Below are 27,824 nucleotides of genomic sequence, written 5' to 3' on the forward strand. Positions count from 1 at the left end.
ATATGTGTAACCTTTGCAGTGATTTCTGGTATCCTTTCCAAAAGTACTGGTGGTGCTACAGATTTGCAGAAATCTCTGTAAAATATTCCATTACAGATTAATATGTATTATCTTAAACATTTAATGTACAAACTTGCAATTCCGGAGGTTAAGGCTCAATTTCTTGCTTTGTGGTTCCTGCTATGTTTTTAATATCATGGCGAATATTTCTGAGTATGTGAACATTAATAATAATAATAATAATAATAATAATAATAATAATAATAATAATAATAATAATAATTGTATTTATAAATGAGAAGACAGAGCAGTAGGAAAGGGATAAGTCTCAATCCAATCTGCTCCCTCCCAAAGGCGAAAACACCCAATTGTCCTTTCATCCTTATTTCTGTTAGTGGTAGTTCCTTGAATGCTGCACCACCAGATGATCTCAGATAAGTAATTCTGACATCTAGCGGCCATTTAAGCTAACTGCAGAGGCAAAAGTACAGAGTGATCCCCTCATCTTGTTTATTTTATTTTACTTTGTCAGGGACTTTAATCATTCAAAAGGGTCAGCTTTGATGGTGTGCTGGAGACCTGTGGCGCCTTTAAGATTAACAGAATTTTATTCTAGCATAAGCATTCATGTTTACACTTTATTTTTTTCAGATGCTATAGAGTGAATCCTCAGGATTAAAGGATCATGAAATATATAAAGTACAGAGTGTGATGTAATTATGTAAAATTAAGGTTAAAAGATAGCCAGGAAGAAATCCAAAGACCTTTAACTATACTAAGCTGTTAGGCTAATGATAGGTTGGCTATTGCAGGTTTTTATTAAGATGTAGCTATAGTGGCCCTGATCTGGATAGCCCAGGCTAGCCCAATATCATCAGATTTTGGAAGCTAACCAGGGTCAGTCCTAGTGAGTATTTTCATGTAAGACCACCAAGGAATACTATGGAGACAAACAATGGCAAACTACTTGTGAATGTCTTAACGGTGTGAAAACCCTATACCAGTGTTTACCAACCTTTTCGATGTCACGGTACCCTTGACCTCACTCTTCATTTCTCACGGTACCCCTGCCATCCCCCCCACCTTCCCCTCCCAGTGCCCCTGCTTGCACCACCCCCACCTTCCCCTCCCAGGGTGAAGGGAAGAACTGGGGGGGTGGGGGGAAGTGGCTGCTGACCTTGTGGCAGGCCCTGCCCCGAGCCAGCTCCATGTCCTTGCTGGCGCCGGCAGGAGACACCACAAAAGTGAGGGGAGGTAGCATTGCTACGGTACCCCTGGGACATGCTCACGGTATCCCAGGGTACCACGGAACCCGGGTTGAAAATCACTGCCCTATACTGTAGGGCCTACAGAGTCACTATAAGTAGGCTGCAACTTGATAGCGAAAGAAAGAAAGAAAAGAAAAGAAAGAAGTTATACAAGACAAACATTTAAGCATTGATTCAAACTCAGGAGAAATAGTCTGAAGCCTCTGATTACATTCCAATTCAGCAAGTTCACAGTTGGAGGCTTCCTTTAAAGTTTTTTTGTTCAATTTTTTAATGTCAGGTCGAAACACAGTTTTTGTAGTTTGAAATTATCTTCCACTGATTACTGAATATGGTGATTTTAATGTCTGGTTTGTGTACATTTCTTCTTTTCCATGAGGATTGATTTGTTTAAAACTATGAAAAGAACAACCAACTATTGTTCACACAGCAGGCATGTATTTACACCTGTTTTTAGGTGATAGACCTGTGAAGGGAGTGCTTTTGCTCCCATAGATCTATTCTGGTTTGAACTGTGAAAACAGGTGGGAATATCCTTCCAAGCAACCAACATTTAATTTCTATCAAGAAATAAACCCAAAGGTCAAATCTGCTGTATACAATTTAGACACAAAAGAGGACTACTCAAAATCCTACTCAATTAGGTTTTTTTGCCATCTAGTCACAGCTGATTTATGGCAACCCCTGTGAGATTTTCAAGGTAAGAGACGTTCATAAGTGTTTTGCTCCCAGAAAAGGGTTTTTAGGATTGCATGCTTGGAGGAGAGGGTATCTGCATTCTCAGAAGTAGTCTTTGCTTTCACTTCACAGGGTTAAGGGATGGGATCTGAGCAGTAATAGGATTCAAATAATTTAACAGCCGGTTCCGAAAGGACTCAGTGGTGGGATTACAACCATTCTCTGAACTAGACAAAAACTTAGCTACCGGTTCTACCGAATAGGGGCGAATAGGCTGAATCCCACCACTGGATCTGAGGAACCATACCTAAAGTATTGCACCAGCAGTCATAGAAACCCTCCCACGGCCGGAAAATAATTTGAAGTTCCTCATTTAAACAGCCTCCGGTCAAAGACTACCAGTCCCATGATGCAAGGCGAGAGCTTCGCAATATGAGCTGCCATTTTGAACTGGAGGAAAATGAAAGCGTTTAAAGCAAAGAGTTCCGACCTCCCCTTTCGCCGCCGATTGCGATACAGCATCCGATTGGGAAGGAGCCATTCCAGCGGAAGGGGAAGCGTTTCACGTGCGCGCTCGGAGGCTCTTCCGGGAGCCATTTTCTAAGAGTCGATCAGCCGGCTGTACCGTGTTAGATTTTCTTTCTCGCTTGGCGGCGTCGTCTCCTCCGTTTTCCCCACAATGACGGACCGGTACACGATCCACAGCCAGCTGGAGCACCTGCAGTCCAAGTACATCGGGACGGGCCACGCGGACACCACCAAGTGGGAGTGGCTGGTCAACCAGCACCGGGACTCCTATTGCTCCTACATGGGCCACTTCGACCTCCTCAACTACTTCGCCATCGCCGAGGACGAGAGTAAGGCACGCGTCCGCTTCAACCTCATGGAGAAGATGCTGCAGCCGTGCGGGCCTCCCGCCGACAAGCCGGACGAGTCCTGAGTGGCTCTGATCCCCTGTCCCCCAAGCGAGGAAAAGAGACCGCGCCTTAGCCCGCCCGCCCGCCCGCCTGCCTGCCCTGGGCGCCCGCTGGAAGGGAACGAGAAGCTCGGGGACTCAGCTGTGAAGATGGCCCACGCGACCCTGAACGTCCCTGTCCAAGGCTGCCCTCCCTGGACCCGATCGCATCGGACTGGCTTGTCGCCCTCAGGACTGACTCCATCCTGTCGTTTTCTGGCCAGCATGGTGGAGAGGAATGCGGGTTGGGAGTGACACCAGCTCTCCGAGTGTGACGGGTGCTCCAGAGACTGAGACAACTACAGTGGCCGGTTTCTCTGACTTTCTTAGGGGGACAAGAATGCAAGTGACTTGTGTTCAGGACTCTTGATACCGGTTTTTCTATCTAAGTACTTGTAAGAGGTTTTGGGGGAATTCTGGTAAAAGCTTTATAATAAATGCCTTGCCTGTTTTTTTTAAAAAAGTTTGTGTAAGTTTATGTAGCTGGAGTGAATGGAGACCAAGCAGGGAGCATCAGCCACTTTACTTCGGTATGCTGCAAGATGAAATGTGACCAGAAATTTGATTTGCATATTTGTAAACTAAAATAGGTTGCTTCTGCTCTTGCATTACTCTGATCCTTTTGAAATTCTTATTTTGATAGATGGATGCACAAGATGTTCTGTAATCTGCATCTTTTTGCCACAAGCTTCTTGGAAGTTTTGTTTATGTGATGCATCAACACACTTGGAAATGTATTCCTTTGTTCATTGTAGAAATTCACTATTGCTAAATTGTGTATTCAAATGCTGCACAAATGTGCAGCAGTGCTAGGATGATTTGAGAGGGGGGTACACAGCTGATTTCCACTGCAATATGGGTATAACATCCATTCGTCCTCAAAATTCACTGATACTTCTAGGGTTTCCAAATGGTTAAAACAGTTCAATTCCTTGCCCTGCTCAAAAAATGTTAATATTCAGTATGGGCTTTTTTTCATAATTTACTTTTTTGCTTTTCCATAGTTTTGAGTAAACTTCCCTCTTAACTTTTGTAACCATCTCATTCTCTTTTATGACCTTCCGGCTATAGCCTGCTTAACTTCAAATATATGTGGGTTAATAATGTATTTTCCCCCCATTCTTGGAATGAAAAGTGTTATTTAATTCATTTTGTAGGCCACCCTTCGCCATGCAGGCTCAGGGCAGCATACAACAACATTAATAACAGAGGTCTTGTTGGAGTAACTTCAATAATTTAAGATATCTAGGGGAAGAAAGTAGATTCCTTTGAAATGTGTTGCAAGAGAATGTAAGTGGATATTGAGGGCTGCCAAAACAAAAATCTATGGGTTATAGATCAAATCAAGCCTGAACTATCTTAGAAGAAGACAGCTGGTTCTATCTCGCTCCAAAACACTGGTGCCAGATGGGCCCATCCATAGAAGCGCCCATAGCTCAGTTCAAGCTGGCACCAGTTGACACCAGCACTGTCTGTTAAGAATCGGGTTGATTTTGGATGCCTTCTTTTTAATGGAGCACAGGTCACCAGCGTAGCCAGTGTGGTATTTTTCTACCTTCGCCAGATCCTGCAACTGGCCCCCTACTATCTCTCCCTGATCTAACCACTGTGATCCATACGGTGGTCACCTCCAGGTTAGAGTATTGTGACTTGCTCTGCGCAGGGCTACCCTTGAGGCTGCTCTGGAAACTCCCAAGTGGTTCAGAATGAGGCAGCAGAGATCCTTATGTGGGCACACATTCAGCCAGGGCTCTGTCAGCTGCACTGGCTCTGGGTGGAGTACTGAATCAGATTCAAAGTTTTGGTATTGATCTTTAAAGCCCATAATAGTTTGGGACCTTCATATATATGGAACCCCTTTTCTTGTTATAAACTCCCCCCCACCCCCACAAAAAGAGTGCTTTGCTTGTCAGGATACAACTCACTGGTGATTCCTGGCCCCAAAAGCATCCAGCTATCCTTGACCAAAGCAAGAGTCTTCTTGGGCTTGGCCTTAGTCTGGTGGAACTCTTTCAAGTGAGACCCAGGCTCTGGAATCTGATGCAATTCTTCAGGGCCTGCAAAACTGAGATGTTCCACCAGGTCTACAGTTGAGGACAGTGATAGTCCATCTTCCCCTTCCCTCTTCTCCCCTTTCTTTTTCCTTTATTATCTATTATTCTTTTTTCCTATTAGAATTTTAATTGGCCTGTCCTTTCCTTTCTTACTGGTGCCCTGTAAAAAACTAACAGGTTTTAATGTTATTCATGCATCTTAATTACAAATTTTACTAGCAGTTGCACTGAGCCCAACTTGTCAGAAAAGAGCAGGGTAAAAGCTGAATAAATAAGTAATAGTTGGATCATAAAGTGCTTTCACTTGCAGTATTCTCCTTCCAGCCCTTGATAGAGTCTGCCTCATCCTCACCGACAACAAATGGTAAACATCTTCCCAGGCATCAAGGAGCTGCAAGGCCTTAAACTCTCCAACAGAAAATGACTCTACTATTCCATTGCAAATAATCCCCTCTTCTTGTTACTGAGATCAACATCTTAAGGGATTCATAACCTGAAGGTAGACTTGTTCATTCAGTGGGACCTGGATCCAGATGAGGGGCTCAAAATTCAAGAATCTTTGTGCAGTAACCAAGAGGTGGAGTGTCCTCTGCCTGGTCCTCTTGGTGTCCCCAAACAACACCAGCATGGCAGGTATTTGAGGTTCATCTCTACCTCCAAGATAAATTAGATTAATAGATTAAAACCAACTTTTTTCACTGCCAGGTACTGACCTTTTGTGGGTTCCATGTTCTGTTGCAGAACATATCACCTGTTAGACACAGTCTGTTACATCCTTCCCAGAGGGAAGCAGCCCTTGTCAGCCTTCATTCTCAGCATGGTTTCACTTCATGGAAGCTCTACAGAGTGTTGAGAGTTCTCAAATCCCCCTCGAAAGCTTGAGAACTGCTACACCGAGAATTAAAGCATTCAAAGTATCTTTTTGTGCCCTAAATCTTAGCAAGGAAGGCTTCAGAACTATCTTCCCCCGGGCTGAGGTCTGCTCTTTTCAGGACATAACTTTACTTATAATCCCTTCTTGCTATCTATTAGCTCTTTATTCCACAGGGACCAGAACATCTGTCTTCTACCTGCAGCCATTCTGTGCAATGGGTCTAGCATAAATTAGCGGTCTGAGGAACCCAACATAATTTCCTAAGAGGGAAACAATCTCATATCTCTGGATTCCTGTTGATCATATTCTTACTCAACAGAAGAAAGACAGCACCATTGTCAAACTTATCCAGATGCATCAAAGCATGCTCATCAGTGTCTCCCACCAATCTCAGTGGTGACTGCTTTTTTGTTAGAGTGGCCACTATATACCTTTTCACCGATGTATACATTACATTACACATATAGACTTGGGCTTTGGCCTCTATTTTGCTGAGGGGGTACAACTGAACAAGTTTGCTTGGGCTGTGGCTATTTTAAATAGAAATCTTTTTAAAAGTAGCTCCTTGATTCCTCTCGATTCAATTTTTTTCTCACCTCGGATAACAGAGCTTTTCAATATTCAACACAAGGTTACATTCCAACAACTGATGGAGAATGAAATATTGGACTTACCATGAAGGTTTTCCTCATCAGTGGATTGGAAGGTATCCTTCCCCACCCAGCTGGTGGAAGAGGAACTCCCCTAGTCAAAAGGGACTATCAAGTTTTTCCTCACTTATTTTTCAGCCTTATAGTATCTTCATTTACAGGTATTGAGGGAGAATTCTCTTTTTTGTGATTGTGAATCTAGAGGTGAATATCTCCATCAGAAGCCTCGTAAGACATGAGCTCAGGAGATGGGGTGCCTCCTTGGGATAGTGGAAGCCTTTGCAAGAAAGTAGGGTTATGTCCTGCCTGAAGAGCAAAAGGGCAGCACAATCCATACAATGAAACTCCAGTGTACCGATGAAAAGACCAGTGTTTCATTCTCAATTAGTTCATTCTGTTACTCCTGGTTGATATTAGTGTCAAATTTAACTGCATTTAATGCTTTTCCCTACCATTCACTCAAATTAAAAAATGCTTGTCTGTTGCTGAATCCTTCCCAGACTCGCCTTCTGAACTTTGCTAAATCAAAAGAAAGGTTCCTTTTAAAGTTAGCATGATCCTGTTTTAAAATACCAGGCTAAGACAACAGCAGAACTTGGAGACTACTTACACAGAAAGTGGATGAAAGAGGGGCGGCAGAGAAGAAGGCAGGACAGAGCAAAGACAGGACAGGGAGAACACCACACAAGAATTACTGGTAAGTGGGACCCGAGTATAAGTCGAGGGGGGCATTTTTCAGCCTTAAAAAAAGGCTGAAAACCTCGACTTATGCGCGAGTATATACGGTATTTAAGCAGATTCCTGTTTCAGGTATTATTTAATTAAAAACATATATGCCCCTGCATTTTAGTCCAAAGATGGGCTCTCAGTGGAATTTACACAGTTAACCTAAAAATAAAACACTTAAAAAATTATCAGTTCAAAACATAATATGAAACTATCATAAAAACTTGAAGCATCACAATGTGTGGTATAATACTGTATATTTATTAGTGTAGTTCTAATGGTCAACTCATATATAATAAATAGATCAACAGTTGATGCAAGAATGTTCAGGAAGCAGCAGTAGTAGCTGGAATGTGTTCCAGCTCTTGAGTGCACTGTGGAACTATAATGAATTTCTTTTTACGATGTTCTTTTTGAACATTGATTTGAAATGCTTTGATCCTGACTTGTTTCAGGCTGGCTTGGGCTTGTGCCTTCTGGTGCCCTGTTCTGTAGCAGAGTTCCCACAGCACTTGTCAAGGTTGGTCCTTTTTTGGAAGTTGTTTGTTTTCCCTGATGAGAATATAATCAATGGAAGTAATGAATAATCAAAAATGACTAATGCTGCAATGACAATTTTTGTATGCTGTGTAATAACAATAAACCCTATATAACAACAAGTGTAAATATGTGAAATAATAATATAAATATGTGCTAACAATGAACTATAAAACTATATAACATATAATACATATAACATACAAAAGGACTTTAGTACATGATGTCGTTCAAGTATGATTGACTCTAAAAAGAACCTCCCAAATGAATGGTGGTCCAATTATGTCTTATTTATTTTCCATAGATGGTAGAGCCCTTCGGGGGAGGGGCGGTATATAAATTTGATTATAAATAAATAAATAAATAAATATAATATAATATAATATAATAAATAAAATAAATAAAAATAAATAAAAATAAATATGTTTTTGTATGAATCAAATCTGTTTCCAATGGTATCCAATAGGCAAGATGATACTCCAAAAATAAGTCTGCAGCTAAATAAATGGACTTCAATGAAAATGACAAGCTGATGCAGCTGACTCAAGGCTTCCGACAGACTGCAGTTGACAAGAGTAATCAACTGCACCTGGATCTGAAGTCTTCTGCAAAAGTGTAACTGAAAAGCTGATATGGGCAGCTTCAAAACGCAACACACCTTTATTTGTGTTTTCAGTCATTCTTCAGTGAAGACATCCTCAATGTATATATAACTTAGCTAATATATATATAACTTAGCTAATAAATATAACATATATAACTTAGATAATAAATAATTATATGTATATATAAATATGATATATTAAAATGTAAATAAAAGGAACAAAATCCAATCATAAATATAGATTTTAAAAAATCGACTTGTATATAATAATTTATAATATTAAAAATATATGAAGCATACAGATGCAATTGTTACAAAAATATATATACCAGTTAAAATGCCAATTAAATTATGTTTTAATGTATGTTTTAACCTTGTTGTGAACCTCCCTGAGCCCTCAGGGGGAGGGCGGTATATAAAATTAATAGTAAATAAATAAATACTCACATATTCCAACTCAATGGCAAAGTATTTCTTTTTGGACTATTCCAACAGTATAGCATGAATGGAGTATACGCTACCCTACATTTTAAACAGTTTCAGATAGAAAACACCTGCGGAATTGGTACTGGCAACACCCTTAGACATTTAAAGGTACAGATCTCAATATCTTAAACTGGTCTTAAAATGACAAATAACATGATAGATCCATATCTCTGTTAAGTTCCATAATGTGGCTGTTGAATCTAAAGGTCCATCTAGCCACCTGTTGGAGCAAATGTTTATTAATATCCACTCTTTTTTCAGATAGATGGTTGCAATGGTACAAAACTGCAAATTTCAAGTCCTTCTCTGTATGCTTAGCATTAATAAAGTGCTGTACTAATGGGGCTTCCTCCCTCTATATCCTGATGTTACTTAAATGCTCTAACAATCTGATTCTCAATGATCTTACAGACATCCCAATATAAACAAGATTACATTTACAAATGATGATATACATGCATTTCATTGTATTACAATTGGAAAAATGTTGAATCAACCATTTACGTTTGGAATTAGGATCTATTGTAGTATTGAGGGATTGGTCACATAACGAACAGTGACCACATTTATAGTGTCCCCTAATAACGGGTTGGTTTAGTCATAGATTTAATATCTGATCAAATAAGTTGTTCACGGAAATGGCATGTGTCTGTAACCTATTTGTGGCAGGACAAAACAAACAGAAATATCAGCCACTATGTGCCAATGTCTATGTACAATAACTTTAATCTTTTGAGCCTTGGTAGTATAGTCAAGTGCCCAAGTAATCCTGTTAGAGACTGTTCTTTTTCTATACTGTAATAATTCAGCACAGGATGCTTTTTTAACTCGCTTGTATGCCCAATGTAATATGGGTTTAGGACAATCCCTTACATGATAGTGTTGTAATACATTTTTAGCCTCTATTTGAAAAATTTGATTTTCCATGGAGTTCTTTTTTGCTTTCACTAGTTGGCTGTATGGTAGGTTGTCACGTAGATGCTTGGGATGAAATTTTGAATAATGAAGAGCTTTATTCTTATCAGTGACCTTATGAAAGAGCAAAAGCTATTTGCCTGCCCTATTAATATATACATTTGTATCCAAAAAATTGATTTTAGAAGAATTAGTCTGCCCTGTGAATTTGATAGATGTATGGAGACCATTCAACTGAGAAATCCTGAAAACATAAACCTGGTTTGGTAATAAAGAATAAGTCATCAATATATCTTTTATAGTAATCAATATATGCATGGAAAGGATTGGATTCTGGATTGTCAATATATAAGGATTCGAAATTACACATGTATAAATTTGCAGCACATGGAGTGAAACTAGACCCCATGCTAAGTCCCTTGCATTGGGAATAAAAAATATTGTCAAATCTGAAATAGCTATTGTCTAAGATGATCTCAATCAAACTGTTAAGGAAGTGTGTAAGAGGGTCTAGAAATGTTCTATTATTAAGCACATCTAACAAAACCTGTTGCACCTCTTCATGAGGTATATTTGTATACAATAACACAATGTCAAGTGTAATAAGGCATGAGCCCTCTGGACATTTTCTACCTTTTAATTTATTTATAAAGTCCTAGGTGTCTTTAATATATGAGGGCATACTTCTGACAAAAGGTTGTAAAAATGTATCAATGTAGATGGCTAAAGGTTCCAAAATGGAGGCAGACCCTTAGACTATCAGTCTTCCAGGTGTGGGTGTCCAGGTTTATAGATTTTTGGTCATGTATAGAAGACAGGTATTCTAGGTTATTTTTTTAAATAAGTCAGCTATTTTCTCAGATATCCAACCCATGGAGACAGCCTCCTGTATAGCCATTTTAATTATGAAGGCTATGTGTTCTGTGGGATCATGTTTTTTTATAATATATTGTGTCTCCTAATTGCCTATTAACTTCTGAGATATAATCAATATGGTCTTGTATCATTATAGCACCTCCCTTATCAGCTTCCTTAATAACAATGGAAGAGTCATTAGTCAAGTTGGAAAGAATTTGTCTATCTCTATAAGAAAAAATATTATGTCTATGGTCATGATGGTAACTGGATTTCTCAAATTTCTCAATGTCCCTGAGAATCAATTTTCCAAACGTCAAAATGGATGGATTTTGAATGGATGGTACAAAGGTGGATTTAGTTCTTAGTTGAGGGGGATTCTCTAATAGAATGTCTGATTCAGTCGGCTCTCTATTACCAAAAATATTTCAATTTGAGGTACCTAATGAGTTTATAAACATCTATTCTAGTTTGATAACTGTCATAGACAGGAGTGGTAACATATCCCAAACCAAAATTTAGGACACATATCTAATCTGAGGAGAGTGTCCATGTAGAGAGGTTCACTACTAGATTTTCTTCCTGCCTCTCCAGCTGGAATGGAAAAAAGTTGGGGGCTGACGTTGTCTCGAGCCCCTCCTGTTTTCTCTGGGGATTTCTCTAGGTTCCCTGATTCTACTACACAGGGGTGCCACACAGCTCGGTGGAATTTTGTTGCTTGCCTTTCAATTTAGGGAAGCCTCACTGCTTGCCAAAACGTTTCCAGCCGAATCAGAAAAACAGACTACCAGCGGATGAGCTCCGACAAGGAATAAGTGGGGAGGCACACTGTTCTAGTCCTCTTCTCCACACCTTCATTTCTTCTGCCATTCTAACCAACTGGCTAACAGTACTAACAAAAGTGCTAATAAAGTTCTCAGGTAGCGAAAAAAGCATGTTTCTAACTCCTCTTAGGTCCTAAAACTAACTAATTACCAGAGCTCCTAATGCATCTGCTCCAGGCACCATAACAATGAACAGGGCACAGAGGCCAAGACCATCCCCTGATGTTGCCTCCTAGCATTGCATTTCAGAGGTTTACTTTGCTACCATGCTACTATAGAGTGTTGTGAAAAAAGGAGACATGGGAGCTGATAGGATTCTGTATGCTGGGACCTCTTGACTGTTCTTTTCCTGCTTGGGCTTCTTCTCACTGCATGGGGGAAGGAATCTGGTAGCCTTAGCAACCTCTTTCCCTCCTGCCACAATAACCACCTTCCCCATCTCCACTTTCTTCACCCTTTCCAAAGGAAACAGCAGTTGCAGAACTTGCAGACTTCTCCTGTTGTCAGGGAAGCAGGGTTGCCTGGAAGGCCTATCCAAGATAAGGTAGGTGGTGAGAGCCAAAAGGAGGCCTGGCCAAAAATGGAGGGCAATCTTAAAATTCTATATGAAAAGGAGGTTTAAGGCAAAAAAATAGGCAGTGCTTAGAACTACTTCAAGGGAATGAAGACATGGCAAAAACGATTACTTGTAAAGAATGGATTGTACTTTCATCACATAGTTCCTGGGCAAAATATATTTGCCTTCTTTTTGAAGTTGAATATACCTATGAATGAAAGTGGAATACCTATGATATGTAATGTTCCTGGAAGAAGGATGGGATAAAATTAAAAATAAGTTGTCTACTGCAATCACATAAAAAGACCACATTACTTACGGACGCCTGTTTGGCTCCTTTCTGGCCTGGTGCAAAGGCACGCCTGGCTGCTTGTTCTTTGCAGAAATTGATGTGCCGTTCTGCAGCAGCCTCATTAAATCTTCTCATGCAGTAAGGGCACTGAATGTAATCTAGATGTAACAAGGAAACAAGGGCTATTAAACAGTTCAAGTGTTACGTGAGAGATGCTATTGGCGCTGTTGTAAACTAGTGCATCTATTTTGTTGAGTGCAGTATAGATATTTGTGGCCGGGCATGCTATGAATTATGTAAATGTTCATCTCATACATGAGTGTAGATATAAATGTGTAAAAACTCATTGAGAAATCAAAAATGAACTAATAAGCAGCCGTATGGAGGGCAAAGTGCCTTTCTGCACATTGGTCATACATAGTGTTCTAACAATTACCTTGTTCTCATTTCAGATGGACCAGCTGCAAAATTGTAGGTTGTTATAATGACTTATGCTTGGATGCTTTTTGGATTAATCCGATACTTCCTAAGGTTGCATTTAAGAGGTTGTTTCCAGTCCACTAAACTGCTATTTCAACTTTGTTGACTTAAAATATGTAATTGTAATAGATAAAAATACAGTGTGTGCATTAGCATTAGTCTGCATTTAAACTGCACTGGTTCTTAATCCTCACACTTTTTTAGAAGTTCAGAGGATATTTCTAGAAGTTGATAATAATGGAACCAGTTTTTAACTATATTCATTCTTAGGTTTAAGTTTGCATTTGTCATCTTGGAAATTCAGCAATTCTATATATAGTAGGCCATTTTTCTTGCATGTTCTCTTTTTTTCTTAAAAAAAGCTTCGAGACAACCATGAGGGAGTTACATGTGCTATATATTTCGACCGTATCCAAAGAAGACTTTTTCTAACATAGTGATTAGAAAAATCTTAATGCATTTCTCCCTAATCATATCATAAATATCCATGACATCCAAATCTCCTGGCAAAACCCTCCAGGTCCAAAAGTCTACTATTTTTCAACATCACAACTATTTTTCAACATTATCCATACCAATAAGGCTGCTTCAAAATATAGTTTTAAATTTGGCAATAAGCAACCCCCTCTTTCATTTGCATCCTGAATATTTTTATGTTTTATTCTTGGTTTCTTACCTTGCTGAATAAAATTACCTTTTTGCCATTGTTTTGCCATTGTTTAAAGCATGATGCAGAGTTGATTATTGGTATGGCTTAAAACAGAAATAGCATTCTTGGCAATAAATTCATTTTTATCACCAATATTCTCCCCATAAAAGATAAGTTCATTCTATTCCATCACAACAAATCCTTCTTCACATCATTCTACACTTTAACATAGTTATTTTGGTATAGTATACATTTCTTGTTGGTCACCCACACTCCCAAATATTTTATTTTTGGCAGGAAGCTACTCCGATCCTCATGTATATGAGTTCTTAAAACACCTTTTAACCTTCTTGCCCAAATCACTGCAAACAACTTTCAGTCAGTATTCAGAAGTGAAATTGATCTAAGAAGAACATAAGAACATAAGAACAAGACAGCTGGATCAGACCAAAGTCCATCTAGTCCAGCTCTCTGCTACTCGCAGTGGCCCACCAGGTGCCTTTGAGAGCTCACATGTAGGATGTGAACGCAATGGCCTTCTGCGGCTGTTGCTCCCGATCAGCTGGTCTGTTAAGGCATTTGCAATCTCAGATCAAGGAGGATCAAGATTGGTAGCCATAAATAGACTTCTCCTCCATAAATCTGTCCAAGCCCCTTTTAAAGCTATCCAGGTTAGTTCTTAACTTCTGTTAAGTCTTGTTCTTCTTTTAGAATAAAAATTATATTAGCCTCTCCATATATCTGATAACTTCCCTTTTTGTAAAATCCTATTCATTGTTGCCAGGAGTGATTCCATTAATATATCCACAAACACTTTATAATAAGACACTGGTAATCATTTGGTCCTGGAGTTTTATTCAACTTTACTTGCTTTATACATTCTACTAATTCCATTGTTGAAATTGGGCTATTCATTATACCTTTTGCGGCAAATTTTGTTTATTTAAATACTCTTCAGTGTTGTTTTCCCATGCCATACTGCTTTCAAACAATTTTGAAAAGTATTTTGAAAAGTATTTTGAAAAGTATTTTTAAAAAGCATCTCTAATCATTTTCTCATGACATTTAAAGCTGATTGCAAGAATATGGGTTTTACCACACAAATGACAGATTTTGAGTGTGACTTATGTACAAATAATGATAAATTAATTACTAAAATATATAAGATGTTACTAAAATAGGATACAGAAGATGAGGTAGTTAAGTCAGTAATTATTAAATTGACTAGAAATGTAGGTAGAAATATACAGATGGAACAGTGGAAGAAAGATTTAAAGTTCACAGCAGAGGCATATCTAGGAAAAATGTAGCCCAGTGCAAAATCTGAGTTTTCTGCTCCTCACCCCCCATATGGGTGGCTGCCCTCCCCCATCACAACCAAACAACTTTTTTGCACCAGGTCTTGAAGTCAGTGTATGGACCTGGGAGGAAGGAGGGTGGGGGCGATTCCCCCCACATGACTAAATGGCTACAGCCTGGGGACATTTGACCCCCTATGTCCCCCTGGGCAGTATGCCCCTGGTTCAAAACATGTTATAATTTCAAGGAAAATTATTATAAAACGGTGTATAGATAATATTTGATGCAAAAAAATTGGTAAAGATATATGCAGGTATAGTTAACAGATGCTGGAAATTCCAACAACAAGAGGAGTCTTTCTTTCATATGTGGTGGATAAGTTAAGTAGTTTTTGGGATATGTTATGAAAAGAAATGCAAAAGAATCTGAAGTCAACAATTGTGAAAAAGACTGAGGCTTTTTTTTGTTGGGACTCATGGGAAATGATATTCCAAATCAATACAGACCACTCTTCATGTACATGACTACTGCAGCAAGGACTCTATATGCACAAAAATACCAACAAAGGTGGACAAGATTGTGAAAGTCACAGAATATTCAGAAATGACAAAACTGACTCTATTAAAGGACAATAATATGGACAACTTTTAGAAAACTGGAAACTTTTTAAAGAATACCTTTTGAGAACTTATTAGAATATAGAAACAATAGCAGGAACTGAAATCTAATAGAAAACATCAGAAAGTATTAGAATACTAGTAAAACAAAAATGATTTAATGTTTCTTTAAATATAAATTAGGGTTAATTTTAAATTAAAGATGAGATAGCTGAAAGTCATTGTAGGGTATGTAATGGGTTGTCTTTTGTTATGTTTAACTTGTTTCTTTTTTCTTTTGTTGGTTTATATGTATGTATTTGGGTGTGTTTTCATGAGAAAAAAGTATTATTCAAAATAAGTTTGGAAGATATTTAACAAGCAGTTTGAGGATTGTGATACGATATTCAATCTATACATATCTGTGATAATAAAATAGGACTAGATCAAAAAATCAAGTTCTGCCATTTGTGTAGTTGTTTGCTTTCAGGTCACCCTAGTCCTAGTCTGATGCCTTAACCACTGCCTGTGGGCTAGTAGATTACCTGGATTAATGGTTGGAGATGGTGGCGGCGGCAAGGGCTGGCCTTCTTTCATGGCTTTAGTCGCAAGCTTGGCAGCTCTGATTGCAGTAATGAAGTTCTCATGCTGTTGTCTCCAATTAGACTTTTTTGTCTGGTTCTGAAAAGAAAAGATGTGACTCTACACTAAATGTAGCTGTTTATCAAACAAAGACAACAGCTCTACATTATTGGGGGGATGTCAAGAGATGTTCAATGCCATTAAACTAGGACCAAGAACAGTTTTTTTCCTATACTTCCCTCTCTATAAAAGACAAGAACTCCAAGGCAGCTGAAAAATAGATACTTCTTCCTCTACTGATTCCAAATTAGGATGGTAATGCAGAAAACTGAAAATTGTTTTTTTTAAACTAATTTTTCCAACTTTTAAAGCATATAATTCCTGTGGCCCTTCCCTCAAATTCAGTCACACATACAAAGAATCTTCTAAGCAGGCCATCTACTCCCAAAATATATATGCACATATTCAGTGTTAATACAGTGGGTATATCATTACCATTTCTTCCATGTTAGTATTGTGCTTGGACATGAACTGAAGAAAGAAATGCTAGAGTTCATATCCACACCTGTTTTTTCCTTAGAAAGGTAAAATGGGGGGGGGGGGGAGGAGGATGAAAGAAGATTCAGGAATGGGAACAGTTGTGATAACGGAATAGGTAAGCCAAGAAAATTAGGCTTTTGTATTTCAGGACATGCTTTCTGGGAGCAGTGTGGTTTTGAGAAAGGAACATAAAAGATTCTGAAAGAAGCTGGGCTGATACATGGAGGTTGTGATGCATATAACACTCAAAGCTCAGGGAATAGCCTGAAAGCAGGTATGAAAGTAAGCTGATACAAATTGCAGTGAATCACCTAAGAACATAAGAACGAGCCTGCTGGATCAGACCAGAGTCCATCTAATCCAGCACTCTGCTACTTGCAGTGGTCCACCAGATGCCTTTAGGAGCTCATATGCAAAGGAGGTGAAAGCAATGCCTTCTGCTGCAGGAGGTGAAAGCAATGGCCTTCTGCTGCTGCTGCTCCTGAGCACCTGGTCTGTTAAGGCATTTGCAATCTCAGATCAAGGAGAATCAAGATTGGTAGCCATAGATCGACTTCTCCATAAATCTGTCCAAGCCCTTTTTAAAGCTATCCAGGTTAGTGGCTATTACCACCTCCTGTGGCAGCATATTCCAAACACCAATCATGCGTTGCGTGAAGAAATGTTTCCTTTTATTAGTCCTAATTCTTCCCCCAGCATTTTCAATGTATGCTCCCTGGTTCTAGTATTGTGAGAAAGAGAGAAAAATTTCTCTCTGTCAACATTTTCTACCCCATGCATAATTTTATAGACTTCAATCATATCCCCCACTCAGACGTCTCCTCTCCAAACTAAAGAATCCCAAATGGTGCAGCCTCTCCTCATAAGGAAGGTGCTCCAATCCCTCAATCATCCTCGTTGCCCTTCTCTGCATTTTTTCTATCTCCTCAATATCCTTTTTGAGATGTGGCGACCAGAACTGAACACAGTACTCCAAGTGCGGTCGCACCACTGCTTTATATAAGGGCATGACAATTTTTGCAGTTTTATTATCAATTCCTTGCCGAATCATCCCCAGCATAGAGTTTGCCTTTTTCACAGCTGCCATGCATTGAGTTGACATTCCCATCAACTAAGACGCATAAATCCCTTTCCTGGTCTGTGACTGATAGCACTGACCCCTGTGTATGTGAAGTTTGGATTTTTTGCCCCTATGTGCATCACTTTACATTTTGCGACACTGAACTGCATTTGCCATTTCTTAGGCCACTCACCTAATTTATAAAGGTCTGCTTAGAGCTCTTCGCAATCTTTTGCGGTTCTCACCACCCTATACAATTTGGTATCATCCGCAAACTTGGCCACCACACTACCCACCCCTACTTCCATGTCATTTATGAATAGGTTAAAGAGCACTGGTCCCAATACGGATCCTTGGGGGACACCACTCCCTACATCTCTCCATTGTGAGAACTTCCCATTTACCCCCACCCTTTGCTTCCTGTTTCTCAGCCAGTTTTGAATCCATAGGAGGACTTCCCCTCTTATTCCTTGATTGCTGAGTTTTCTCAATAGTCTCTGGTGAGGAACTTTGTCAAAAGCCTTTTGGAAATCCAAGTAGACAATGTCCACCGGTTCACCCCTGTCCACATGCCTGTTTACACCCTCAAAGAACTCTAGTAAGTTTGTAAGACAGGACTTGCCTCTGCAAAAGCCATGCTGACTCTTCCTCAGCAGGTCTTGCTTTTCTACATGTTTTATAATTTTATCTTTAATGATAGATTCTACTAATTTACCAGGAACAGATGTCAAACTGACTGGCCTGTAATTTCCTGGATCCCCCCTAGATCCTTTCTTAAAGATTGGTGTGACATTGGCCATCTTCAAGTCTTCAGGGATGGAGGCTGATTTCCGGGATAAGTTGCATATTAATGTGAGAAGATCAGCAATTTCATGCTTGAGCTCTTTAAGAACTCTTGGGTGAATGCCAGCATGGTACTTCCTATCTAAGAAAGTGGCCAGCATGGTACTTCCTATCTTCTGCTTCAAGTCCTCTGAGAGACTGTATTGGTGAGTTACTTTCACCACTGTGTGGTAGAAGGCACCATAATGAAAAGAGGCATTGAAGTTTTGAAGTCTCAGTAGCATTAATCTAGTATTTAATTGAAATCTGACATGGACCATTACTAGAACAATTACACATAAGAGCATTGTTCCATCCTTACTTTTCTGGCAAAATCCATATGATGCCTGACAGGGGCATCAAGTTTAATGAATTAATTCTGGAAGTACCATTAAGGGCTTCATGTTGTCTGTACCTCCAGAAAGCAAGAGGAGCAGAAAGGATCAAAACAGGCTGCCAGAAAATTATCTTACATGGGGCAGAGAGTAAAACAGGAGAATATAGAGAGATGATCAGAAGTGGAGGAACAAAGATCTAATCTGTAAAGACTAGAGGATAAAATTTGCTGTGGAAAATGAAGTTAGCTTAATAGAGCAGGGCAAGCTTCTTATAGTTCTAGAGAAAAAACTGCCATATTTACCATTATCTTGCTTATATAGAGAAGGACAGTTTAAAGATTGATAGGTGGAAACAGGAGGTGGTGCTCAGTACTCGTAGTGAGACACCTTACACAAAGCCTGCAAATCTGGCAGTCCATCAAATCAAAATATTTACCATATGGTGGCCTATGAAAGAATAAGGAATTTCCTTTTTAGCTTCCTACCTAGGACAGCAAAAATGTGTGTGTGTGTGCGCATGTATGACAAAGAGAAGAACTGTTGTGAAGCACCTGGCAGGCACACAGTGTTATGAAATCGTGTTCAGCATTAATTTCAATTGCACCTCATGAAAATGGGCACATTCAGTGTCACCTAGATCAGCTAGTACTGTACGCAGTAAAGTCAAATGCTTTTGTAAAGTGTGCTTAGAGCAACTATCCCTCAAAAGCCCATCTCTCTAACACCATCCTTCCATTAGTGTAGAGATTTTGGATATTAAGGTGATCGTGGAGAAACATTTACATTTCGTGGTCCATCAAGCAAAGGTCTGCACAAACACATTAAAGAGACTGTGTGAAAGGAGTTAGCTACAGCTTTGTGTAACTAACTTCTATTACCCACCCACCATGTATATCTCACCATTCTTTCTCTATGTAAATCATTCTTTGTTCCTCCAAAACCATTTGACTCCGGTAATTTCAGAATACTGGGATGTTTGTTAGCATCCACTTTCCTGAATTTATTTGAATGGTGGTCAGATTCTTAATTTGAAAATACCTTTGGTGGTGGCTTCCTCTTTCCTGTTGGAATTTCAGTCCCTTGTAGTCTTTGTTTCAGAGAGTTGAATGGCTTGCGCTTTTTGTTGAAAACTTTTCTGCATATTGGCTCATGTCTCAACTAGGACATAAAACACCCAAAGGAAATCATATGGCAAAGCCACATGAGCTAGTTTTGCTATATTGAGCTTTAAATTTAAAGTACTAAAATAAGAAAGGCACTCTGATTTCCTGTGTTTGTGTTCTTGATCATCCTGTGATCATCTTGTGTTTCCTGTGTTCATGTATTCTACCATCAAGTGTGGGTAGTGTGCTTATCTTTGTATTAAGAATGGCAGTTAGCTGATATGGGCTGCTACTGAAGACCAGTAAGAAAGTAGACAAAATGGTTTCTGCTTCAACACCCCCTTTAGAAAGGCAGTACAAGTAAGAATTTTAACTTACTTTCACCCGACTTGAGTGAGAGAGACAGGCAATGTGCCTGTTCCCTCTTTCTCTCATTTTGTACTGATTTCTACCTAGTGCCTGTACTAGTTGAACTGAAGGTGGCCCCAGGATGTTAGCTCCCATTAAAAAGCTTTGGGACTGCAGGGCAGGTCTACCACCTATTGGGAAGCATTGCTCTTTAACGGGAGTTATAACAAACCTCCCTCCAAGGGTATCCTGCCCTGCTTCAGGGTGCTATCAAAGGGAGGGCCGTGGGAAATTTTTGCTTTTGGGGTTTTCTGCCTGTTCTTAATTATTAATGGCACATGAGAGGCTTTTCTTTTAGAAAACAAAGAAACAAGAATTTATTTACTGAAAGAAGTTACATCTGTTCTTTTTTTTTCACTCAGAGTTTACTGTAAAACTTAAGCTATACACCTAAATTGTTCTTAGAACTGTCCCTGCACTCTTTAATGAGACTTTTAGCTTATTGTTTCCCCTCAGGAAATTAAGCTTTCCACAGGTTAGACAAAAAATAGAAAAGCTATATATTGCCAGAATTGACAGGAAGAACAGGAAGTACAACTATGTACTTTTTGGGCTGAAAAGGCACTAAGGATCTTGGGACAACCTTCAGCATTGAGGCTGGGAGAATCCCTTCAGCAGCAGACAAAATATGCAAGCAGAGGGTTTAACTGACCAAAAATCTTAACAGAAAATATAAGATGTCCCTCCCTCATTCCCCTGCCTACCTTTCCCCTCAGCATGGATGGATCACAACCAGATTACAGACCCCCTTCCCTCCCTCCCCCTTACCCCCAGGGTGGGTGGGCCATGACCAGATGCTGGACACCCTCCCTCCCTCTCCCTCCTCCTTCCCCAAGGGTGGATGGGCAACAATTAGATGACAGGCCCACTCCCCCTTCCTACTCACTCTGTATACTGCACAGCCAGGCAGGGGACGACTTGCAGGCAGCTTAGGGGAAAAGGTGTACTTTAAAATGTCAGCCAAATCCGGACCAAAAAATCAGGTGACGCACATGTGCTGCACAGTGGCTTGTATATATTACAAATATAATTTACAGTGTATAACCATACATAAAATGCAATTGCCATTAACAAATCTTTACTTTCATTACAGATACCTCCGATGGGAGAACTTCAGTAACACCGATGCAGCTAGACATCCTCCTTCAATGTTATCAACACATTCACCTCAATAAAGGCTCCATTCATTTCATTTTCCAAATACAATTTCACAATAATCACATCTCATTCTCCCAAAGCAGTTTTACCCTGAATGGAGCACTGATGAAGGCAATCGAAAAGCTAACAAATGCGTGTAGCTTCTGCAATGTTTATTCTGATGTGGATGCATGGCTCCTTTAACCAGCCTGCCTAACGTTACTCCGGAGGGAGATGCAGTCATGGTAATATTGTATCCATTCATGAAAGTGGTGATTGTGTTTACACCTGGAAGAAAACAATTCATGAACTCAAAGACAATTATTCAGTCTTGAAGTATAAGACATATGAAAGGAGACCACAGATAAAGTCATAAGCCTTTATTGAGGTAAATGTGTTGATAACATTGAAGGAGGATGTTTAGCTGCATCGGTGTTACTGAAGTTCTCCCATCGGAGATATCTGTAATGAAAGTAAAGATTTGTTAATGGTAATTGCATTTTATGTACGGTTATACACTGTAAATTATATTTGTAATATATACAAGCCACTGTGCAGCACATGTGCGTCACGTGATTTTTTGGTCTGGATTTGGCTAGCTGTCTTGGGCGCACGTACTTTAAAATGTCCTCAAAATAAGACGGATTGAGCAGAAATAAAGCATTTTGAGGACATCTTGGTGAAAAAGCTGTACAGAGTTCCTCCCCAAGATGCCTTTTTTGGTGTTCTTAGAACATCTTATTTGTGCTATGCAGAATGGACCATGATTTCTTAATCATGTGCTTGGCATCTTGGGAGCAGCAGTAGCGTAGGAGGTTAAGAGCTCGTGTATCTAATCTGGAGCAACCAGGTTTGATTCCCAGCTCTGCCGCTTGAGCTGTGGAGGCTTATCTGGGGAATTCAGATTAGCCTGTGCACTCCAACACACGCCAGCTGGGTGACCTTGGGCTAGTCACAGCTTCTTGGAGCTCTCTCAGCCCCACCCACCTCACAGGGTGTTTGTTGTGAGGGGGGAAGGGCAAGGAGATTGTAAGCCCCTTTGAGTCTCCTGCAGGAGAGAAAGAGGGGATATAAATCCAAACTCTTCTTCTACTTCTAAACCACAGCTGTTGTCTAGATTACGTTGATTATTATACTTTCTTAAAAAGCATTTGATGCCTAGATTAGAAAAGAGGAATCCACCTATTTCCCATTTTTTGCTATTGTGGGTCATTCAGGAGGTTCTATCAACTAGCTGGCAATGACTGTAGAGAAAATTAAATTAACTAACAGGTTTGGACTGAGCAATGTTGTTATCATGCATACATATGTTTGACAACCATTTTTAAAAGATTATCTTATAGACGTGGAAGGCAGCATAGCCAACTAGTGTCCACTTCAGGGATGAACAGCTAATTGGCTCAAACTACACCCAGGAAGAGAATGAGAAATATGTGGCCACAATCATACTGAATGAAAAATGTATTGTATTAATATAGAATCATGTTGTTATTACATAAGCCTGATAATCAAAGCTTCCTAGCCCTCATGTTTGTAAAGAAAAATGTGACAATGGGTACTCAATAGAAAAGATTATGTGTAGGGCTTCCAGCCCAGGCAACAAATTTCTTCACCTCATGGTGAAAAGTAGCAGGGAGAGAAATTTCCACAAAAGATTTCTGAACACAGAAAAGGACATTATTTTTGTTGGAGTATGACTGGAATTGCGGGGAGGGGTTGCAACAGAACATAGGAAGGTGACTTAAATCTGGTGCCTGGAGCTGTCAGTGGCAAGTCAGTTCTTCCTGCCAATTTGGAAAGGGCCCAGGTTTGCAGAAAAATGTAAAATCTAAGAAAAACAGTTTTTTTTAAAAAAATCTGAAAATAATAAAAGGAGCACATGAAACCTGAAACAGTGGATTCTCTCAGTGGCTATTGATGGGCAACCATTGATTTCAGGCTTGGTTCTGTCAGTAAAAGGCAGTGTTACCCTAAGTCAGTAAAAGGCAGAGTTGGGGGAATTAGCTTCAAGACTGAACAAGTGAAAAGGGGCAACCAAGACAGAAAAAACAATGTTCATGGGGATTGTTCCAACAAACTTGCTAAGCTTGGCTGATGTTCAATAAGAAAAAATGTACTGGAGAGAGAGAGGTGGGTAGAATTGCATGCAAACATGAACACATACAAAAGCAAACTAAGGTAATAAGGAGAAGTAGGAGTAGCTTTAGGAGATGGGGTTATATTTACCAGTCCTAAAGGCGATGTCCACAAAAGCAGAGCTGAAGAGAGAGAACAATCGGTGTTTTTTGAAGCAAAGGGAAGCCCACAGTATATAGTGGGGTTGTATGGTGGATCCAAGAACTCACTCACATGAACTTATACCCTTAAATTTGTCCTGAAGTGATATGAGATTTTCTGGCCAGAAAGCCCAAAAACAAAACATTGATTGGTTTTCCAAGGTTTTGACAAAGTATAGGTGAGACATAATGGTTTCTTGACCATTCAGTTTATAGGGTATAGTTGCAAGAGAACACCTGGACTGTTTCCTTAAATGCTAATTGAGTAGAGGGATGGGTCAGTTTGGAGCACTAATTAAATGACCTTAAGGTGACAATGAGGTTTAGCTGGTCCTATTGTTAAGCTGGCATATGTCTAGGCTAAGTCATCTGCCAATCCCTTCCTGCCCAGGCTTGAAACAAAATGGTTCTCAAACTCTGAAGTGAATCAATTTTGGGGGAGCAATAACCTGGTCTGATGCCAATCTTAGAGGTCCCTTGCCTCCAAGAAACCCTTAATGGGAGGTGATGTGCACCTGCTCACATCAGAGGGAGGGGAATAGGGCCCTTTCCAGGCCTATTTGGACTGGGGCCAGGCCTAGGGTTGCCAGCTCCAGGAGTGGAAATCACCTGGAATTACAATTGAGTTCCAGATGATAGATATAAATTTCCCTGGAGAAAACTTCTGCTTTGAAGGGTGGAATCTATGGTATTATTAAAGGAGGCTTCCCAATCTAAAACTCACCTTCCCAAGGCTCCAACTGCACATCTCTAGAAATGTCCCAACATGGAGTTAGCATCTCAAAGGGAGCAGGAGGGCCACTGCTACTACTGATGTGGGGAGGGGCAGAGCAGTTGGGTGTCTGGAACTGCCACTGCTATATGGTGGGAGAGGAAATAGTTGGGAGGCTGGCAGGGTGATGGGGGAACAGAAAGAGAGAGAAACAGTAATGTGGTAATGAAACAAAAGAGAAAGTGACAGGCATGCAGGAGAATGAAAAGAAGTGGCAGGAAGGAGAAAGTGTGAGAGACTGAGAAAAGTAGGGCAGAGAGAAGAAAACAAAGGTGGGAGGAGTGAGATAGTTATTCCCTGCCCATTTCTTGTGGGTATGTTTGTAATACCTTATCTTCTTAGCTTCTAAGTATCCAACAATGCAACAGGTTGCAAGGACACTACACCATGTATGTCCATTGTGTGTGTGTGAAGTGCCATCAAGTCACAGCTGACCTACAATGACCCCATAACTTTTCAAGGTGATAAGATGTTCAGAGGTTGTCTCTAAGCAAAGTGCCCAAAGTTAAAACATAGCCAAAACAAGTTACCTTCCACCAAATGCCCTCTGAAATAAAACTGTTCTATATACCATCCTAGATGCTGCAAGTAAACCTTCCCTCTCTTACCTACTCTTAATAGGTAATCCCTGATTGTATGTATCAAAGGCAAAGTCTGTGGTCTAACTGTTGCCAGTCAGTTGTCTGAAGGATATTGCTGGTGTGTGGGAGAATATTTTATTTTATTATATTGGGAGATGTGGCTTGATAGGTATAAGGTTCCTAGGCACTAAGGCCTGTAAATGTCTTCAGGGTATAAGTAAGGGGCCTGCTTATGAGCAAGGCATGATTGAAAGAAGACGCTCCTAGCAACAGGTCTGAAAAGCACTAATTGTAAATATTATCAAAAGAATACTGAGCAAGAAGCTGATAGCAGAGGTAACATTTAATCTATTCTCTTAATCTCCTGTATTTGATTTATAAGTAACATTAGGAAATATTACCAGAGCATCTTGTACAAAATGTCTTCCACAGGTGTCACAAGAAACCAAATTCTGGCTGCTGCAATCTGTGTGAAATTAAAAATACCAATTATATCTCCTCTGGAATTTCCAGATGCAAATATATGTAAGTGTATAAGTGGAACTGTGTGTAATATTATATATTATACAGTATTATATGTTATATTATACAGTATTAGACTGTAAGTGTATAAGTGGAACTGTGTGTGATATTATATAATATATAATATTACACCCAGTTCCACTTATACACTTACAGTCTAATACTACATTTACTTAAAATTAGTCCATAAAGAATTACTCTCAGGAAAGCATGCACTGGATTGGCGCGCTCACATGTGTGCTGTGTGGAAATAGAATTCCAGATGACGCTAGCATTCCAATTAATTTTTATTTTGTTTTTTCATCATCTTAAGCTAGTCAGTATCTTTACAGAATTTAAGTTACTTTGGCTCTCAGCATTTCAGGCATTTGATGCAGAAATGCCTAAAGATGCTGATTTTATCTTACTCTATTAAGTTGTTCTCAGAACCTTTAAACAGCAAGTGCGTAGATTGTCTGACTCTATGTCCCTTAGATCACTAAAGGTGATTTTGCTAGTGGCAAGAATTTCATCTTTATTCAGGATTAATCACTAGCCAGGAGGGGTTCAGCGGTAATTTAACGCAGCTAATTTTAAATCTGACCAAAATTAAATGTTAAACAGGGATGACGAATATCTTTTTAAAGTAAGGCAAATAAAGAGCTACTTTGAAGCACTGACAAAAGAATAAATGCTTCTGTTTCTGAAGAACTATGATTAACTGATCAAAAACAGCCAGAGGCCTGACATTGCTTCTTCCATTGCTTTCTGCTATCAGAACTAACTCCAATGTAGCATGTCTGTATAGGCATTAACACTAACCTTGGTTAGCAAGCAGAAATCATTACCAAGGTTAGTATAGGCATTAATATTAACTCTGGTTAGGAAACAGAAATTTTTACCATTATTAAAAGGTTTCCAAACCTTGATCTGAAATTAAACCATGACTATCTTTAACAACCATGCAGAAATAACACAGCAGTGGAAGTAACCCCCAAAAGAAAAAGGTTATTTATATATAAAAAAAGTGGAAAGGAGATAAGGAGTTCACAAACCTCAAGCTTCTACCAACTGTCACTGTAATTCCAAAGTGCAAAAAAAAATTGCCTTAAGAAGCTACATACTTTCTGGCCCCCATGAAATCTGGTCCAGGACATCATGAAGTCAGAAAAATAATTGTTAGACAAGAATATGTGTTCAATAAAGTACTTACTTTCATGTGTTGATGTTCTAGGAGGCTATATATAGCCTGTTGAAGCCAACTGTGGTTTCAAAGTATAAACCTTGCAAATATCAAACTGTCCAAACAAGTGAAGGCAGACTATCTTGGATGCTTTTGGTGGAAAGGATAAAATCAGCTGCAATTTCAAACCAAGAGAAGAAAAGTTTTGGATTTATATCCCCCTTGCTGCCCTGCAAGGAGACTCAAAGGGGCTTACAAACTCCTTTCCCTTCCTCTCCCCACAACAGACACCTTGTGAGGTAGGTGGGGACCGAGAGAGTTCTGAACAAACTGTCACTAGTCCAAGGACACTCAGCAGGAATGTAGGAGTGGGGAAACAAATCCGGTTCACCAGATATGACTTTGCCTCTCTTGTGAAGGAATGGTGAATCAAACCTGGTTTTCGAGATTAGCGGTCACCTGCTCTTAACCACTACACCAAGCTGGCAATCAATAATAACAAACATTATTAAATACTGCATACCTGTGTAACTTCCTCGATTTCCAGGAACTTGACTCATTTCAAAGTGCCACAGTTTTAAATTTCCTCTGTACTATTTTTTTCAGGGAGACAGGAGCACTAGGCACTTTACTTTTACATGTCAAGCCCCTTCAGATGCAAAAGCCCACCTTAAATGTCATTGGCTAACAGATTAAACTATTATGACACACACAGCCCTTCCATCACCTAGCGATGTAGAAAACATTTACAGAGAATGAAAACATTCATAGAGGTTAAACAGAAAACTGAACAATTTATTCTACTGGATGGTTACTAATTATTTTTTCTAGTCGCACAACATACTTCCTTTTGAATTAAGAAGCTCTACATAGTTATTTAGCTACTGCCAGAGGAAATAAAATAAGGGAATAAAATTACAGAAACCATCAGTGAATGATTACAAAGACCACCAAAGCGATTCTTTGGGATGTCTCCAAACAATATTTCACTCACTGAACATTGAGTTCATGACCACTTCTGAAATGGCCAGTCATTACTTCCCTAGGGGCAACCTGCACAAAATCTGATCTAACCAATAGTTATTAGTGTTGTTTCAGTGGTCTCTTGAAACCTGTACAAGGTGGTGTTTCCCAACCTGCAATACCAGCTACTAAATGCCATTTTTAAAATTATTTTCTTAATTTTGTTTGACAGGTTGAATCAGTTTTCAACCTGTCAAACA

General features: G+C 39.5%; 2 protein-coding genes across 2 annotated transcripts; one reads left to right on the plus strand and one right to left on the minus strand.

The window, feature by feature from the left end:
* The first annotated feature begins 2,462 nt into the window (after positions 1 to 2,462).
* Positions 2,463 to 3,364, plus strand: SF3B5 (splicing factor 3b subunit 5). The gene has a single exon (XM_048489347.1). The coding sequence runs from the start codon at positions 2,626 to 2,628 to the stop codon at positions 2,884 to 2,886; it is 261 nt and encodes an 86-aa protein (XP_048345304.1). The 5' UTR covers positions 2,463 to 2,625; the 3' UTR covers positions 2,887 to 3,364.
* Positions 3,365 to 7,452: 4,088 nt separating this feature from the next.
* Positions 7,453 to 27,611, minus strand: ZC2HC1B (zinc finger C2HC-type containing 1B). Its single transcript, XM_048505385.1, has 6 exons — positions 27,596 to 27,611; positions 25,319 to 25,383; positions 19,679 to 19,798; positions 15,844 to 15,979; positions 12,302 to 12,432; positions 7,453 to 7,757 (listed from the first exon to the last, which is right to left on the minus strand). The coding sequence occupies exons 1-6, from the start codon at positions 27,609 to 27,611 to the stop codon at positions 7,605 to 7,607; spliced, it is 621 nt and encodes a 206-aa protein (XP_048361342.1). The 3' UTR covers positions 7,453 to 7,604.
* Positions 27,612 to 27,824: the final 213 nt, after the last annotated feature.

The sequence above is a fragment of the Sphaerodactylus townsendi genome, linkage group LG01 (assembly GCF_021028975.2).
Source record: "Sphaerodactylus townsendi isolate TG3544 linkage group LG01, MPM_Stown_v2.3, whole genome shotgun sequence".
Lineage (NCBI taxonomy): Eukaryota > Metazoa > Chordata > Lepidosauria > Squamata > Sphaerodactylidae > Sphaerodactylus > Sphaerodactylus townsendi.

Excerpts from the sequence above, each read along its gene's own strand:
- SF3B5 (XM_048489347.1), top strand. The coding sequence starts at position 2,626 with ATGACGGACCGGTACACGATCCACAGCCAGCTGGAGCACCTGCAGTCC.
- ZC2HC1B (XM_048505385.1), bottom strand. Across the intron at positions 15,980-19,678 it reads AGAGGAAGCCACCACCAAAG|AACCAGACAAAAAAGTCTAA; the intron begins GTATTTTCAAAT and ends TTTTCTTTTCAG. Across the intron at positions 7,758-12,301 it reads AAGGAGCCAAACAGGCGTCC|GGAAAACAAACAACTTCCAA; the intron begins GTAAGTAATGTG and ends TATTCTCATCAG.